This window comes from Lissotriton vulgaris, chromosome 11 (assembly GCF_964263255.1).
Source record: "Lissotriton vulgaris chromosome 11, aLisVul1.2, whole genome shotgun sequence".
Lineage (NCBI taxonomy): Eukaryota > Metazoa > Chordata > Amphibia > Caudata > Salamandridae > Lissotriton > Lissotriton vulgaris.
Genome location: NC_141699.1, coordinates 553,578,422 through 553,596,278, shown reverse-complemented (window position 1 = coordinate 553,596,278; position 17,857 = coordinate 553,578,422). Strand labels below are relative to the sequence as shown.

At 47.4% G+C, this 17,857-nt stretch overlaps 1 protein-coding gene across 3 annotated transcripts in view; it reads left to right on the top strand.

The window, feature by feature from the left end:
• Nucleotides 1-17,857, top strand: part of CCAR2 (cell cycle and apoptosis regulator 2) — a 405,097-nt gene that overhangs the window by 325,074 nt on the left and 62,166 nt on the right. For all 3 annotated transcript variants that reach the window (XM_086943621.1, XM_086943620.1, XM_086943622.1), the window contains one exon: nt 4,787-4,910. In XM_086943621.1, coding sequence (XP_086799747.1) covers nt 4,787-4,910 — 124 coding nt within the window. The remainder of the gene's footprint in view (nt 1-4,786; nt 4,911-17,857) is intronic.

Genomic DNA, 17,857 nt, shown 5'->3' with positions numbered 1-17,857 from the left:
GTAAATTCTTGCATCAAGACAGCCCTGGACGGAGCTGACACCTCCAGCAGGCTCATGATGATGGGCGTTGAAAGGAGACAAGCCTGGCTAAGAATTTCAGGATTCAAGCCAGAAGTGCAGCACAGCATCCTTAACACCCAGTTCAACGGAGAAACTTTGTTTGGGGCCCCAGTAGACGACAAGCTCAGCCAACTAAAGAAGGATAATGAAACGGCAAGGTCCATGGGAGCTTTGCAGTTCAGAGGTACTAAAAGAGGCACCCCATCTCAGAGACCTAATGGGAGAGGAGGGAATCAACCAGGAACATCACACCAGGCGTTCCAACAAGCCCACCAGGCAGACAACCAGGCGCAACAAGGGCAAAAGATAAAATCCTGGCAGTACCAGCAGAGAGGCCAGTCCTATCGCGGGAAAGGGAACGGATGTGATCAGAACAGGAAAGGGGGCCAGCAACCCCCCTCCAAGTGACTTGCCAAAACAACATGTGCTCACCCAAACAAGAGCCCCCGGGATAAAGCACAAAAACAGCACACAGGGGTCACACAAATTGAAAACCCGAGAACATGTAAGCCCAGTGGGAGGAAGACTAAAGCATTTCCTCCAGGAATGGAAGTCAATAACTTCAGACAAATGGGTTCTCAACATCATACAGTTTGGGTACTGCATAGAGCTGGAAGGGAAACCAACAGCCAAAAAACCAAGAAGAAGACAGCTAGCAAGGACAGAGCTACAGCTGCTGCAAGCAGAAGCAAAAGAGCTCCTGCAAAGGCAGGCCATAGAACCATTGCCTTACAGAGAAAGGAACAGGGGCGTGTACTCCACATACTTCCTGGTACCAAAGGTAGACTAAACAATGAGACCCATCCTGGACCTCAGATTCTTAAACAAATTCATAAAAACGTAAAATGTTCAAAATGACCTCCCTACAAAGAGGTACTTCCTCAATTACAAGGCAGGGACTTCATGGTCACCATAGACCACAAAGATACCTGCACATCCCAATAAACAGGGCTCACAAGCATCTGCTCAGATTCACCATAGGAGAAGACCACTACCAGTTCACAACACTGGCATTCGGACTCAAATCAGCACCAAGGGTCTTCACAAAGAGCCTAGCAACGGTCGCGGCACACCTACGAAGGGAGGGAATACACTTGTACCTTTACCTGGACGACTGGCTAATAAAAGCAAGATCATACAGGACGAGCAAGGAGCACGCACAAAGAGTAACAAGCATTCTGATGAACCTGAGATTCTCCTTCCACTGGGGCAAATCCTCAATGGAGCCAGAACAAATAAAGATCTTCCTGGGAGCACAGATCGACACCTTACAGAGCAAGGTGTTCCCAAGCAACAAGAGATCGCTAGCACTGGTGAAGGAGACACCGCTCTACCAGAAGGGGCAAGCTCGGACAGTGAGAACAGCGAGCAAAATTATGGGCATGATGGCATCATGCATACACCTAGTGCCAAATGTTCGGCTGCAAATGAGACCCTTACAGGAATGGCTACAAGAACAATGGTCACAAGCTACAGGTCGTTGGGAGGATCTAGTGGTTGTAACGCACGCAGTGCAGAAAGAAATGGCATGGTGGAACATAACAAGGGGAAAACCTCTAACGCTGCCAACGCCAACACTGACCATCACCACAGATGCATCCCTGAAGGGATGGGGAGCTCACATGAAGAAACTCAGGATGAGGGGCCTGTGGACACCAGTGGATGCGGGCAAACACATCAATTACATGGAGTTGAAGACAATCTACCTCGCTATAAAGGCTTTCCAGACAAAACTGTACAACCAGAGAGTGTTGATCCAGACAGACAACACAACATCGATGTTCTACATCAACAAGCAAGGGGGAACACAATCAGCCCCGCTTTCAAAGCTAGCGCAGGAAATATGGGCATGGGCCATCCCTCTCAACATAGACCTGCTAGCCATACATCTACCAATGAAGGACAACTTAGAGGCAGACAGACATCGGCATCCCACGAGTGGGAGCTCAATGCACAGGAAACAAGGAGGCTGTTCGACAGGTGGGGAACACAGTCGGTGGACCTATTTGCAACACGCCAGAATGCAAAATGCCAAAACTTCGCATCCAGGCTGCCTGGGTAGGGGTCCCTGGTGAATGCCCTATGGATAGAGTGGTCGAGGACATTTGCTTACGCTTTTCCCCCGATACCACTGATGCACAGAGTACTCAGCAAGGGCAGAGAGAGCAACATGGCACTGATACTGGTCGCACCTCAGTGGGCCAGGCTGACATGGTACTTGCAAATCATGGAGATGAAACCGAGTGCACCCCACAGATTCGGGAGAAGGAAAGACCTACTCTCCATGCAAAACGGGGAGGTGCTGCACCCAGAGCCAGAGAGCCTGCACTTAGTATCATGGCTCCTGAGGACATAGAGTTTGCGCATCTGAAACTGCAAGAGAGCACCCTAAGGGTACTTAGGGAGGCACGAAGGCCCAGCACACGAAGGTGCTATGTATCAAAATAGAAGAGATTCACATTGTGGTGCAGAAGAGAAAAACTTCACAACAAAATGCAAAAGGACTCAACAGTGCTAAGATACCTCACACACCTGCTCGACAAGAACCTAAGTTCATCCTCATTGAGAGTTCACTTGGCAGCAATAGTCGCTTACACAAGAGGAGAAACTTGTAGGAGTTTCTTCACATCACAAGTGATTAAGAGATTCCTGGAAGAGGCAAAGAGGATCGTACCACCAAAGCGGGTGCCGCAGCCTGCATGGAACCTTAACGTAGTCCTAACGGAGCTCATGAAACACCCCTTTGAGCCAATCCATAGGGCATCCCTAGAGATGCTGACCAAGAAAACAGCTTTTCTGGTAGCAATCACCTCACTGCGCAGAGAAAGCTGCTACAGGCACTAACGCTACAGGAACCCTACATGCAGATCCACAATGATAGGGTGGTAATGAGGACGGACCCACACTTCATGCCAAAGGTGGTGTTAAGGTTCCACATGAACCAGACCATACAAATACCTAGTTTCTTCCAGAAACCGGCCACAAGAGCTGAACGAGCTCTGCACACCCTAGACGCCAGAAGGGCGGTCATGCACTACATTGAGAGAACAAAGGAACACAGGAAGACAAAACAGTTCTTTGTGTCCTTCGCAAAGTTTTTCATGGGGAAACCAGTAACTAAAGGAACAATTGCAAGATGGATCGCACAAACAATACAGTTCTGCCACAGGCAGGCAGGACAGGAACTGGAAGGAGGGACACGTGCCCACTCTACAAGGAAGAAGGGTGCTACAATAGCCTTCCTAGCTAACACCCATTCAGGACATATGCCTGGCGGCAACCTGGGCTTCAGTGCACACTTTCACAAAGCACTACTGTGTGGATATACAGATGAACAAGGAAGCACAAGTCGGACAAAAGGTGCTTCAGCAGATATTCAATAACCAACGCTCATCTTCCACCCAGCCGCCACAAACATGAGAAACCGCTACAAAGTCTATGCACAGCATAGTGAATCCAGAAAGATTCACGCTGCAAAACGAATAGTTTCTTACCTGGCGGTGTAGTTTTGCAGCTTGAAGATCTTTCTGGATTCACTAGCGAACCCACCCACCTCCGCCAGAAAGATGAGGCTGGAGAGAAAAGGGGGTTTAAACAAAGAAAATACTTGGAAAAACAAACCTTAGAGGTTAAAGCGGTGAATAATTTAGTTGAACATTGCCATAACTTCGGTAACAGAACGAACACGAGAAAAAAGAATCCGAAGATGTCGCCCAAGAGTGGGAGCTTCCGCAGGAAGCATGCCAACGTCACCGGAAATACACCAAAAGGTGGGACGTCAACGCCCACCTGGGCTACGGAAAAAAAAAAGAAAAGACTACGATTCCGGACCCAACCACAAGACCGCGGAATAATGCACAGCATAGTGAATCCAGAAAGATCTTCAAGCTGCAAAACTACACCGACAGGTAAGAAACTATTCGTTTTCTTGATTCACATGCACCCCACCCACCATCACTAATAGAGGTGTATTTACAAACTCAAAACAGAGAACATTAATCAGGATTAAAGAAAACAAAATATATCGGAAGGAGAAAAGAGATTAGAGACTCACAAAATGCCGCTTGCATCGATGGATTTTCGGGCATATTTTTGACGTCACTTAAGGAGGAGTTTTGGGCCCAAATGGTGGTCGATGCCTACCAAAAAAAGAGACTACAAGGAGACAACTTCGAAGCCCATGACTAGATGGCAGAATAATGCACACCATTTGAATCGAGGAAATTATTAGAGTTGGAAAACTACTCCCACCATAAGTAACCATTTAGTTTTTCTAAATAGGTAACCTCAAAACAGGTCCTAGTTACATTGGCCAGCTGGTATTTCTGTTCCTTTACTGGGCTGCTTGTGTTGCCAATTTGTGGGTACCTTAGACCTGTGTATACCAGTACTCAGAATCGCCTTATAATGGCTAAAGGATGGATTTGTGTCAGCTTTTAACTCAATTTGCTGCCACCTGTCTTGCCAGAGGGTGCAGACTTTTCCCATAATTTGTAATAAAAGTACTCTATATCTTAGGTGTAGCTAATTTTCGAATGTTGCTCTCCAAAATGGCATTTTTGGCCTGGAAAGAGATTGAAAATTCACATTGAAAGAGAGCAAGAGCATGTGCTGGAAAGCACAGGCATAGATACATTGAAATAGAACAGAGGGAGGACAGGCATAACTTGAAAGGCATTCCATGCTTAGCATTGTGGTAGTAAACTCTGTATTTTTCCCATGGCAGGTGAGGCTGATGGTAAATAAGGTGGTTCCTCGGTTTGTTTGTAATTACCGAACCCTGAAGTACTGTCGCGAGGAAGGTATGGATGGCACCAGCCCAGAACAAAGTGTGGAGAATCATTTCTTCAGTAAGTTAAGACATGACAGTCCTCCTCTACAGTGGGAACTAGTGCCAAGCTTAGTAACTTCCACTCTTCTTTGGTGCCTGGGGAGTAGTAATAACATATGCATGTACTAAAGGTTTTTAGTATATGATCTGCAGTATTCTCTTTCAACAAGAAACTGTGAAACATTATATAAATATAAAAAAGAAAGTAAAAGTTGATGCCATATTTAAAATTATTAGAACAGTCTTTTTGTGCTGCATGTGATGCATCTTAAGATCTCTTGATTTTCAGACTGGGCTCTACTGGAAATGCCATAAATGTACCATACAAGCACACAGTAATGTATCTTGGACCCTTTTCTTTCATGGGTATGCCTCCCTTCGGATATAAATGCTTTAGAATCTCAAGTCACTTTTTGGCAGTGTTTGGTTTATCTTTTATATCCCTAAGAGAAGTTTTAAGAGTGCCTTTACTTTTCCAGGAATGTTTCTTATAACATAGTCAAATCCTAATGACCGATAGGATTTGCATGCTCTGCAATAACTGGTTTGATCTCCGATTCAAATTCATGCCTTCACTCTTAGATTTTGTGCGTACCTGCTTTTAATGTCTTATTAAAAAGTTTTAGACATGTAATTAGCCTAATGTCTGGATTTGACTTGTATTAATCCAAGAAGCAGAATAAAGGGCGTGGAGATCTGCATCTCCTCACCACCCTGGGAAAGACGGCTCTACCTATCTGTCAGTGATTCTCTCACTCTACCTCCATCACACCCTGTTGTACACTGATCATGCATGATTTTTGCAATATTTTTTTAACCACTTTTAAAAAAGTGGTTGAAGTAAAGAAACATGCCTGTCAGAAGTATGAAACTGGTTAATTACTTATATCAGTAGTTTTGCAGTGTGGTTCTTTCTAGATTCATGTGCTTTGCATCATTCCACCATCTAGTGGTTGAGCCCAGAAATAATGATTTAGTAGAAGTTGTTTTACCTTTTTGGGCATCGGCCATAGGGTCTATGATGTTGAGGGTATTCCCGTGAATATTCCAGTGCTTTGCCTTCATCTTCAGGTTCTTTTTTTGTTCTCTTTTTCCCTATATATATTTTCTCTTTACCCTTCACGAGAAGATGCAAGATAAAATGCAACTCTAGAAGGATTTCTCCCTGGAAGTAGCCAGCTTTTTATGCATAGTGAACTTCTTGACTATGGAAAGCCGCTCCTCCTGAATTTGCCAATGTCTCCCCTTGGTGACTGGTACACTCAATGTAATAGTCTTATTTGCATAGATTATATGGCAGTGTGGCCTTTTATAGTGGTGTGTTTGAGTAGTGGTGAGCACTGAAAATTTCTGAACTCTTCTTGCCCCTCCTATGCTTCTTTTCATGCTTCGCTGTCTACACAATAGTGTTTAGTGAATGTGTGTAGGGTGTTGAGTGGATAAGAAAAAAAAAAGCATAAGCCTATATCTCTGGTCAGTTCAGAGAGTGCATTTCCTTGTGAGAGTGGGGTTGATTAATACAGCTTTGAAATTGTTGGCAGTTACTCATAAATCTGTCTGGTGATCCCCATTCTGCAAAAGTGTTTTCTACATCTTTCTGTTCAAGTTCTCTTGCGGGAAGATATGCCTACTTCTCTGCTTAGTCTGTTTTTCTATTTTGGGCTTTCTTAATAGATAAATAACTCACTTTGACCTTGTTATTTATTGCCAATTTCCATATTTCCTGTGCTCGCTTTGACAGGGTGTTTGCTTGCGAACCCCTCCATTCTGGTGAAAAATCGCAGTTGTATTGCCTGTTGGTATCCAAATGTGTTTTTAAACTTTGTTTTGAAAGATATTAGCACTAGAAAAGCAGCTTTGCTCTAACATGTGTATGTGTTAGATGGCCTCTGTGCTCTACTGACCTTTTATTTGGAGTCCTCTTTTGGATACACTATAGATTTTGGGCAACACATCCCTTGTCACAGTCCTAGGGGGAAGTGTTGTGCTAAATAGTATTCCCGTAAATGTGATGTCCTTTTGTCCACCATTGTAACTCTTTTAGAACCTGGCTTGTTACAACCACTAGATCGTTCCTCTTCTTGTCTCGTGACCATTGTCTCTTTCGCCACTACTGTAATATTCTCATCTGTAATCTAGCATGGGTTATTATTGGGCTACATGAAGTGAACATGCCAATAAGCTCATCACTGTCTGAGACGCTGACGTCTGGTAAAGACAAATCTGGTCCCCCAACCCCATCCCACCCCTAATGCAAGAATTCCATAATCCCATCACTGTTCCTCCGTGTCCAAAACTGTGAAGTCTGGTAAAAACAAATCTTTTCCAGCAGTGTATAAATTCTCTTTTGCAGCGTGAATCTTTCTGGATTCACTATGCTGTGCATGATCCCACCATCTAGTGGTTTGGTCCGGAATCGTAGTATTTCTTCTCTTTTTTGTTTTCTTCTTTTTTTTTTTGTGGCGCAGGTGGGCGTCGACATCCACCATTTGGTGTCTTTCGTGACGTTGACACACTTACGGCGGAAGCTCCCACCTTTGGTCGCCATCTTCAGATTCTTTTTTCCGCTGTTGGTGTCTGGATCGTCACGGAAGAGTTCTAGAAACTTTTGAAGGAGGAATCCGCGAAACTCTGCAAAAAACAGCGAACATTGGAGAATTCAGCACACTGACTGCAGGCCGGACAACCGGGACGACGAAGAGGGCAAACACCAAGAACTTCGATGTCCAATGGAGGATGTGCACACAGGGGGCTCCCTGAGTGCTGGGATGGACAAAACTCCATTCAAATTCTTCAACAATTGCCACCACAAGTACACGCAGAAGGACCAACACCCAGTTTCCAACCTCTGCCTGCTGGTCGATCATCGAAGCGAAGACTGCAATGCCTGCTCAGCGTTCACACCCATGACCATCAGAGTTCGAGAGAGGCAGCGAAGGGCGAACTACAACATGCAGGGGCAAGGACCACCCCCATCACTCCTAGATTTGGGCCTCTTCAGTGGGGAAGAGGACATTATCGCGGAGGGACCAGTAGACTCCACGGTCGTCAAAACCGATAAGAAGTCGGCGAAGGAGGTAAGAGAGTCGTCGACCCAAAGACCCCCGACCAACGCTCAAAAGAGTGATGCAAAGTCCTCGAAAGGGGCGCTGCTGTGAATTCTCGACACCTGCAGCTGCACCCCAGGACAAACAGCCCAGCAGATCCTTCGAAAAGGACTCCCAGCCGGCGAAAAATCTGGAGAAACTTAGGTCGTCAAAGCCCAGTCCTGAAAAGGACCGCTCGACGCCGAGGGGAAAAAGAGTCAAAGGCAACTTCTAGGCCAACGTCCACGAAGCGAAGCGCCGGAGCGCTCAACTCCAGACAGGCGGCTGAGATTGAGAAAAAGAGGAGAAGGCTCGAGACTGAAATGGCAAACATCCTCCAGCAAAAGAAGGATTTCGACGACCGGATGAGCCAGTACACCATCCCTTCAAGGCCCGCAGCCGAAGCAGAGCTTGAAGAGGGGGTCGAGGACCCATATCCGCCGAAAATGCCAGCACCTGCCGAAGAACAGGAGGAAGAGTTCCTAGATTACTTCGAGGCAGAAGGCGAGGAGGATCAACAGACCTACCAGGACTCTACATCCTCAGAGGCGCAAGACCTGGAGTAGCAGGATCTCCATGTTGATAACCCTGAAGAGGGTGTAGAATCATATCCATCCAGGCCTTTGCCGCCGGACCACATTGCCATATACATTATGGTCATAAAGAATGCTGCAGCCACTTATGGAGTGAAACTAGAGGAGGAAAAGCCCAAAGCTTATTTTCTCCTGAAACTCTGCTTCCTACACAGTCCAGGGCCTTATTTCTATTCATACTCCAAAGTGTGCTGGGCCAGGGCAGGGAGGCCTTCAGGGAGCCAGCTATATGTAAGTCAGTGACTCCAAGGGCAGAAAAGAAATATAAACATTCCTCACAAGACCCAGCATATATTCAGGCATCAGTACCTGCTGACTCAATAATAGCATCGACAGCAAGAAAGGGCCAACGTACCCACTTATTTTGGACCATCTCCAGACAAGGAGAGGCGGAGGATGGATCTCACAGAGAGGAAGATGGAGAGGAGTGCGGCGATTCAATGGTGCATCGCCAACTCAAATGCCTTAATTAACAGACATGCCTACCAGCATTGGGAGGAAGTCGGCCAACTGCTCAAACATCTCCCGGAGCAGTACCAGCAGAGGGCACACCACCTTGTGGAAGAAGGCAAGAACATGGACAACACATGCCTGAAATCGGCCCTGGTCGCAGCAGAGACATCCAGTAGGCAGATGATGATTGGGGTAATGGAAAGAAGGCATGCCTGGCTGAGGATCTTGGGCTTCAAGCCAGAAGTCCAAAATAACTTCCTGAACACACCCTTCAACGGAGAACAACTGTTCGGCACTCAAGCTGCAGTTCAAGGGGATGAGAAGGGACACTCCCTCAAGAAGACCAGCAGGCAGCGGAAACAGCCAGTCGGGAACATCACATTAAGCCTTCCAACAGACTCAGCAGCCAGACATCAGCATCCCACGACTAGGAGATCAACCAGAAGGAAGTAGAGAAAAGATTCCAAATATGGGGAACACCGCAAATAGACCAGAATGCAAAATGCCAACACTTTGCATCCAGACAGCCAGTCTCAAGGTAATGCGCTATGGATAAGTTGTTCAAAGACTTTTGCATACGCTTTTCCCCCGATACCACTGATACACAGGGTACTCAACAAATGCAGGATCAGCAACATGACACTTCTTCTGATAGCACCTCAGTGGGCCAGACAGTCCTGGTTCTCACAGATAGTAGAAATGGCACAGGAACCAGCACACAGGTTCCCAAAAAGAAGAGACCGCTGAGTAGGAGCCTCCGAGTAGGAGCTCCCGGTTTTGGGATTACCTTTTGGTAGATAAGCCTGTTTAAACTGCCCCACCGGCGTGCCACCTGGATCCCACTGCACAACGCTATGACAGCACACATCTAAAGAATATGTTGGAACCTTTCCTCACCTGATGAGCTGCTCTCCGCGACGACCAAGGTGCACAGCTGCACTGCCTGGACTGCCAGGAAGGCGTCCTGTCCATCGCTGCGCTCCCAGGGCTCTTGGTTCCGCTCCATCGATGTCGGAGCGTGCTGGGGATGTGTCACCCTGTCCTGGAGCAGAAAGCGTGGATGATATGGAGATGCTGACCGAAAAGCGCCAGCAGCCCCAGACAGCAAAAATGATGGACATCAGGCGCTATGACTGACCCCAGCCCCGAGCATTGCTATGGTAACGGACCATCGGTCAACTCTTGCATTCTCATCGGACCACAGGTCTGCCATTCCAGAATGCGGGTCAGACTGGGAGGTCCGCTGCGCACCTCCCTGCTTGTGCGACGGATTCCAGCAGGAATCGGAGGCAGCCGAGGCAGGTTGCGCCCGCCGGCCATCTGCCCCAGAGATCTGTCTGCCACGGAGATCCGACCGAGGAGAGTGGTCCGACCTCGGCGGTTTGGTGGAGACACGACTGGAGTCGGTGGCTGGGCGAGGCGGGAGCTCCTGAAGTCGGGCGGTGACATTATGAACCAGGAAGCTCTCCATTGCGCCCCGGGCTTCGAATGCCACGGAGGCTTAATAAAGAAAAGAAAAAAAGGTACTGAGGCCCATCTTGAGCGACCTGCCCCCACAACAACTGGGTGAGTCATGAAATGCTTTCTTGTTTAAGGCTGTAACCGAGAGAGCTGTGCCAACATCTCCGAAGAGCGCCAAAGTAGTAATAAAAAGACTAACAGAACCCCAGCAGGCCATCTTGGCATGGACACTCAACCAATTTTCCTAAACGCCCCCACTATACTCTAGGATGGCACAATATCAAGATCTACTGTAAATGTTTCTCAAATCTCTATGGCCATAATGTTGAGTTAAGAGAGGCAAGGCATCACCTGTCCTACTGTGGAGCAATTCTAAGTGAGGCAAGACATCATCTATCCTAAGGACGCCAATCTCAACTCCTCCACAACCCCAGGTCCAACGACAACGGCATCTTAAAGCGCAGTAGTGCCCCCTCACCCCGCCCACAGCAGCAGTAACTAGGCCACCCTGCGAATTTACCTCTAACCCCACCCTCATTCGAGTTCACCGCAGGCTGCTTCCCGGGTGCTCGCCACCCCTCCCCAATCATCTGGCACTTCTCATTATATCTAGTAGGAATCTCCGAGCCTACTCCTCTCCCTACCCAATCTCCACACGCCCCCTTCTCCCACTGACACATACCTCTCCAGACAATGCAGGGTGCAACAAGGCACATCTTCCCCCTGACAAACCCATCCCACTAACCCATCCCCAAACCCCCTCCCCATCCCGCCTGACCCCCTTACCCCTCATTTAATAAGATGCCAACCGACCGTAGCCCCCACCTGACCACCCCATCATCCCCCGCCCAGCGTCCGCCCTCCAACCTGAAACCCCACGGCACCCACTCCTTCTCCATCATCTACCCCCAACCTTTCGCCTAACACCACTAAAATCTGCAAACACAATCTACTCATGCGACACCCTGAAACCCTCATAGCCGACCTCTACCACAACTCCTCCGGAGGCAAGACTAAAACTGACCTTATCTTATGCACCACCCACCAAGCCAAATAGAGAAATAACCTAGCTAACCTCCTGCGAGTTACCAAAGCCACCAACATCCCCCACGGCCAAAGACTAAGTATCTCCAAGTCTCCCCCATTCCCAATTAACACCACCATAACCCTATACGGAAATGGCAAAGTCATGGTCCAAGCCAACGACTTTAACCTACACCAATTTGAACTCCCCTTTCCCAAGCTGCGAAACTTCATCCTGACCCCAAAAAGACTGGACTCCAATCCCACCCCTATCCCCAACTACCTAACTCCGTAGACTCACCACCCTCCCAGGCAAGATTGCCCTCTATCCCCCACTCCCACCCCCCCAACCACACCTCCCACCCCAAAAACCAGCCCCCTGCCCACCCACTCAGCCCCCAAAACATCCTCCCCAATCCCCCTACTCACACAAACTCGAGCACCCACCTAACCTTCCCCCGACCCTTGGACAAAACCAGACCTGCTCTTTCGAGAAATACCCTACACAATCCCCCCCCCCCTTCACACCGCCTATCGGAAGACACACGCCTCTCCACTTCACCTAACCCCCCAACCCACACCCTCAACCTAACCCGCCACCTAACCCCTCCCGTCCCCCTCACCGCAACAACACTCAAAGCCCCTGTCGCAGCCACAGGCAGTTACGCCTCCCAAACCCACTCCTCCCCATACCCCGGAGACAATGGAGGTAATAAACGAGCGCCTCACACGCATAGAAAAACTCAACTCCCTCTTACCTCTGTCCCAGACTCACCTCTCAACCATAACTGAAAACCTATCCCTGCTTCAGGGCCAATTCAACACTATCACCCATGCCATCAACAAAATCCTTCTCGACACCACTGCGTCCTCCTCCCCCTCCAAACATTTAATACTCCCCTCCCTCTCAAACACCAGTGAGCCACCTCAACAGCCTAATCTTAAGACGCCCATCTGGCGCTCCTCCCCTAGCAACTCCCAATCCATCAGACCAAAAAGAACGACCCCTGATATGTCTCCCAGAGAAGCATTGACACTCGCTAAAACCTATGGCCCCAGAGAAACCCTAACCCCCTTTCTAACATCCAAGTAATCACCTGTATAGGTAGAGACAACCCCCAACCTAGGCCCACTAACGTCCCTCCCAATGCACAACCATCCCCCAAGCTCTCCCCTCCCTAGCCCATTCCAACAGCGACATGGTAAACTGCATGCTTATAAATTGCAGCAGCCAAGCACGCTATAGAGCTGGCTGATGCCATACTGAGTACAACACGGACATTGCGTTCCTCACCGAAACCTGGATCAATGAAACATCTTACCCGCTCCTTGACCTCCTAGTCCCCGCTGGCTTCTCCATCATTAAAAAAGACAGTATTGACCAACATGGTGGCGGCATTGCCATTTTGCAGCGTGAATCTTTCTGGATTCACTATGCTGTGAATTATTCCGCGGTCTGGTGGTTGGGTCCGGAATCGTAGTTTTTTCTTTGTTGGTTTTTTTTGTAGCCCAGGTGGGTGTCGACATCACACCTTTTGGTGTTTTTCCGGTGACGTCCGCACGCTTCCTGCAGAAGCTCCCACTCTGGGGCGCCATCTTCGGATTCTTTTTTCTACTGTTGGGTCTGGATCGTTCCCGAAAGGGCTCCAGACATTTTTGGAGCAAGAAGAAGAAAAATACGCATTTTTGGACGAAAAGATATTGGAAAAGACGACAGGAGACCAGGGGGGACCTCCTAGTCCCCCCCTGGCTTCTCCATCATTAAAAAAGACAGAATTGACCAACGTGGTGGCGGCATTGCCATTATCCATAAAAAATCATCAACATAGCTGAAATCAAAACTCACTCCTTCTCAACCTTCGAATACCTTAACCCCATCATAACACGCCTAAACAACAAAACAAAATGCCATCTCATCTACCACCCCCCAGGAAATTCTCCGGCGTTGAGTGACCAAATCGTGGACCTACTAACTCAGTGCTCCCTAGCAAACTCGGACATCATCATCCTGGGTGACTTCATCCTCCTTAGGAACAATGAAAATGACACTGTTATACAGTCCCTAAATGAACTCCTTCTCACAAATGAGCTCACCCAACACTGAAAGGGTCAAACCCACAACAAGGGCTCTACCTTAGATTCTATCATAGCCAAAAACGAAACTTTAACCATAAATTACATTCTCCCAATTGACTGGTCAGACCACCACATCATCCTTTTCAGTATCAACCAAACAGTAGCTCCTCCAATCAAGTCTCAAATCACCCACCAATGGACCAAAAATTTCAATGACATCCTCCTCCCTGCCCTTCAAGAAACCATAACATCGCTGCTCCCAACCTGTTCGGACAACCTCAACACGGTTGAGCTCACCACTCTGTACAACAAAACAATGACAACTGCCCTTGACCAACTAGCCCCCTTAAAACTTAGAGACATCCCTCCAGAGCCTGGTTTAATAACTACCTTAACTCTGAATGAAGAAAAGTAGGAGCTGCTGAGAGACTCTGGAGAGGGAATCCATCCACACTCAACCTCTCCCAACTCAGGAAAGAACGCAGTAACTACAAAAAACACATAATCAAGGAGAAAGCTTCCTTCTTCCGGAACGCACTAGACCAAGTCAAAAACAGCCCCAAATAACTTTTCAACATCATCCAGAGACAGACCTCCAAGCCCACCAAAGCTAACCCCCCTGCCTCCAAACTTCAGTGTAACAACCTAGCTAAATTCTTTGATGACAAAATCTCCAATATTGAGCTCTCCCTAGACCACCACCCTCAATCCCAACACAATAAATCTGCACCCCTTATGAAACCTCTCCCATCCCAGCTCACAACACGCTCACGGAAGCAGAGACCGCTCCTCCATTGACCCCCCCCCCGCCCCCCAAAGTCACCCCTCACCCTAGTCCCCCATCCCCTCCCAAGCGGTGGAAAGACTTCAACCCTCACTCCGAAGAGGACATTTCGAATGTGATAGCTAACTCCAAACCCTCCAACCATTTCGCAGACCCTTTACCCGCCTCCTTAGCCAATAACCTCAACCTCAACCTCACCCCACTGTGGACAAAGATCATCAACCGCTCTCTAAACAACGGATTGATGCCCAACTGCCTCAAACTAGGCCACGTCACCCTCCTGCTATAATAAAAACCTGATGCTGACCCAAATGACCTCACATTTTAGGCCCATCACCAACCTCCCTTTCCTAGCCAAAATCCTGGAGAAATGTGTTCTCTCCCAACTGAACCAACACCTGGAATCTAATAACCTACTCGACTCACACCAATCTCAGTTCAGAAAGGGATGCAGCACAGAAATCGTTATAATGAGCATTATAGACGACATTCACAACTCCCTTGACTCCCAACAAATGCTGCCTACTTGTCCTCCTGGACCTATCAGCTGCTTTTGACACTGTCGATCACAACCTACTCTTAGACGCCCTACAAAAACGTGTCTGAGCTGATGGCAATGTCCTTAAATGGTTCTCCTCATTTCGATATAACCGCTCACAACTCATAAAATTCAAAAACTCAATGTCCGACAAATCCCCTCAGCTCGAGGTGTTCCTCAAGGCTCAGTCCTCTCCCCCACACTCTTCAACATTTACATGGAACCACTCCCTGCCATTCTAAAACAAGCAAGTATCAACTACCATCTCTATGCTGACGACACCCAGCTTTACCTCGAAGTCTCTTCCATCAATGACATCCTCCGCCTAAACTCCACTCTTTCAAAAGTAGAGCATTGGCTAACTCTCAACCACCTCAAACTCAACCAAGAAAAAAACGAAATCCTTGTCTTCTCAAATCACGAGCAACCCCTCAGATGCAAGAATGGCTAAACAACCTTAACACTCTAAACTGCAAACTCACGCCAGCAAACTCAGTCAAATCACTAGGGATCTCTCTAGACCCAAGCCTCAACATGAGTTCCCACATCAAATCCACAGCAAAAGGCGCCCTCTACAACCTAAAACTCCTCAACAAAATCAAACCTTTCATACCCCCCAATGATCTAAAAACTGCAACCCAATCTCTAGTTCTTTCCAGACTTGACTATGGTAATGCTAACTGGGACAGCAAGAACACACACAGCCCCCTTGAGAGCCACCCTAAACGCAGCAGCAAGAATTTTTCTCAGGGACCTGGAAATATGACCACATCACCCCTGCTTTACAGGCCCTAAAATGGCTACCTATCGAAGCACGCTGCACCTTCAAAACGGCCTGCCTCACACATAAAGCCTTGCACACAGGCAAACCGGATTACCTCGCTGCTAAACTCACAAAAGCTGGTCAATCAAGAAACCTAAGAAGCTCCAACTCACTCCTTAAGCCCCCCAAAAAGACAAACAAAAAGCCCTCTCCTGCTCTTTCTCTTGGAATGCCCGAAAAATCTGGAACTCTCTCCCTACTCACATCAGGACTAATCCCTCTTTCACGATCTTCTAGAGAGAACTAAAATAATTTTTCCTCAACCACCATCTCTATGCATCCGGACAATGACCTCATTTATTTTGGTCCCCAATATCTTTGATGATTCTCACTGTACCTTATTGCTTATGTTTTCCCTTTTTATGTATGCTGTAAAGTGCTCTGTTACCCCCGGGTCTTCTAAGCGCTATATAAAACTCAGAAAATAAAAAATAAAATAAAGAATGGAACGGTACTGCACCCAGAACCAGAGAGCCTCAGCCTAGCAGCATGGATCCTAAAGACTTAGAATGTTCACACCTCAAACTACCAGCAAGTACCATGGCAGTACTCAGAAAAGTGAGGAGATCGACAACAAGGAAGTGCAACATAGCAAAATGGAAAAGGTTCTCCCAATGGTGCATCAAGGAAAAACTACAACGGAAGATCACAAGGAAATCCACAGTACTAAAATACCTAACGCACCTGTACAAAGCAAACAAAGCTACACATCCCTATGGGTGCACTTAGCGGCAATAGTGGCTTACACGAGGGGAGAATCAGAGAAGAGTTTCTTCACCTTCCAAGTTGTGAAAAGATTTCTGGAAGGAGCTAAAAGCATCACACCCCCCAAAAGGATGCCAGCACCAACATGGAACCTCAACGTGGTGCTAACTCAATTGAAGAAGGCGTCCGTTGAACCTATTCACAAGGCAAAACTGCACATGCTCATACTTATGACAGCCATCTTAGTGGCGATCACGTCGCTACGAAGAATAAGTGAATTGCAAGCGCTAACACTCCCAGAGCCCTAGCTACAAATACACAGCGACCGGATTGTAATGAGAACGGACCCACAATTCATGCCAAAAGTGGTGTCTCGATTCCACGTTAACAAAACAATCCAGACACCGAGGTTTTTTTACAAAAACCTACTACAAGCACAGCACAGAAAGGGAACTGCGCACACTGGACGCCAGAAGGGCTGTCATGCACTATATAGAAAGGACAAAAGAGTGCAGGAAAACAAAAGTTCTTTGTATCCTTTGCCAGCAGTTTTTGGGACGGCCAGTCACCAAAAACACCATTGCACAGTGGATTTCACAAGCAGTTCAACTCTGCCACAAGCGGGCAGGACAAGAGTTACAAGGAGCAGCACAAGCTCAATCTACTAGGAAGAAAAGAGCAACAATTGCGTTTCTAGCAAACACACCTATTCAAGACATTTGCCAAGCTGCAAAATGGTCTTCAGTGCACACATTCCCTAAGCACCACTGTGTAGATAGTCGGATGAATAAGGAAGCGCAAGTGGGACAGAAGGTCTTGCAACACATTTTCAGTAGCCAGTGCTTATCTTCCACCCAACCACCACAATAAGGACAAACTGCTACTATATCTATGCACAGCATAGTGAATCCAGAAAGATTCACGCTGCAAAACATATAGTTTCTTACCTGTTGGTGTAGTTTTGCAGCTTGAAGACTTTCTAGATTCACTAGCGATCCCACCCTCCTCCGCCAGAAAGATGACAGGAGGAAAGGAGGATTAAATTGCAATCATAACTAAATGGATCAACAAAGGAAGATAACACAAGACAAGAAAAAGAATCTGAAGATTGCGACCAAAGGTGGGAGCTTCCGCCGGAAGCGCGTCAATATCACGAAGGACACCAAATGGTGGGATGTCGACGCCCACCTGGGCCCTGAAAAAAAAAAAAGAGAAGAAATACTACGATTCCGGGCCCACCCACTAGATGGCGGGATAATGCACAGCATAGTGAATCCAGAAAGTCTTCAAGATGCAAACACTACACTGACAGGTAAGAAGCTATACGTTTTCTATGAGGATCTTTTAAGAGTTTGTGTGCCCCAGAAGATTTTTTCCTGCAGTGACTGTGGATATTTAAAAAAAAAAACACCTAACTTAGTAGC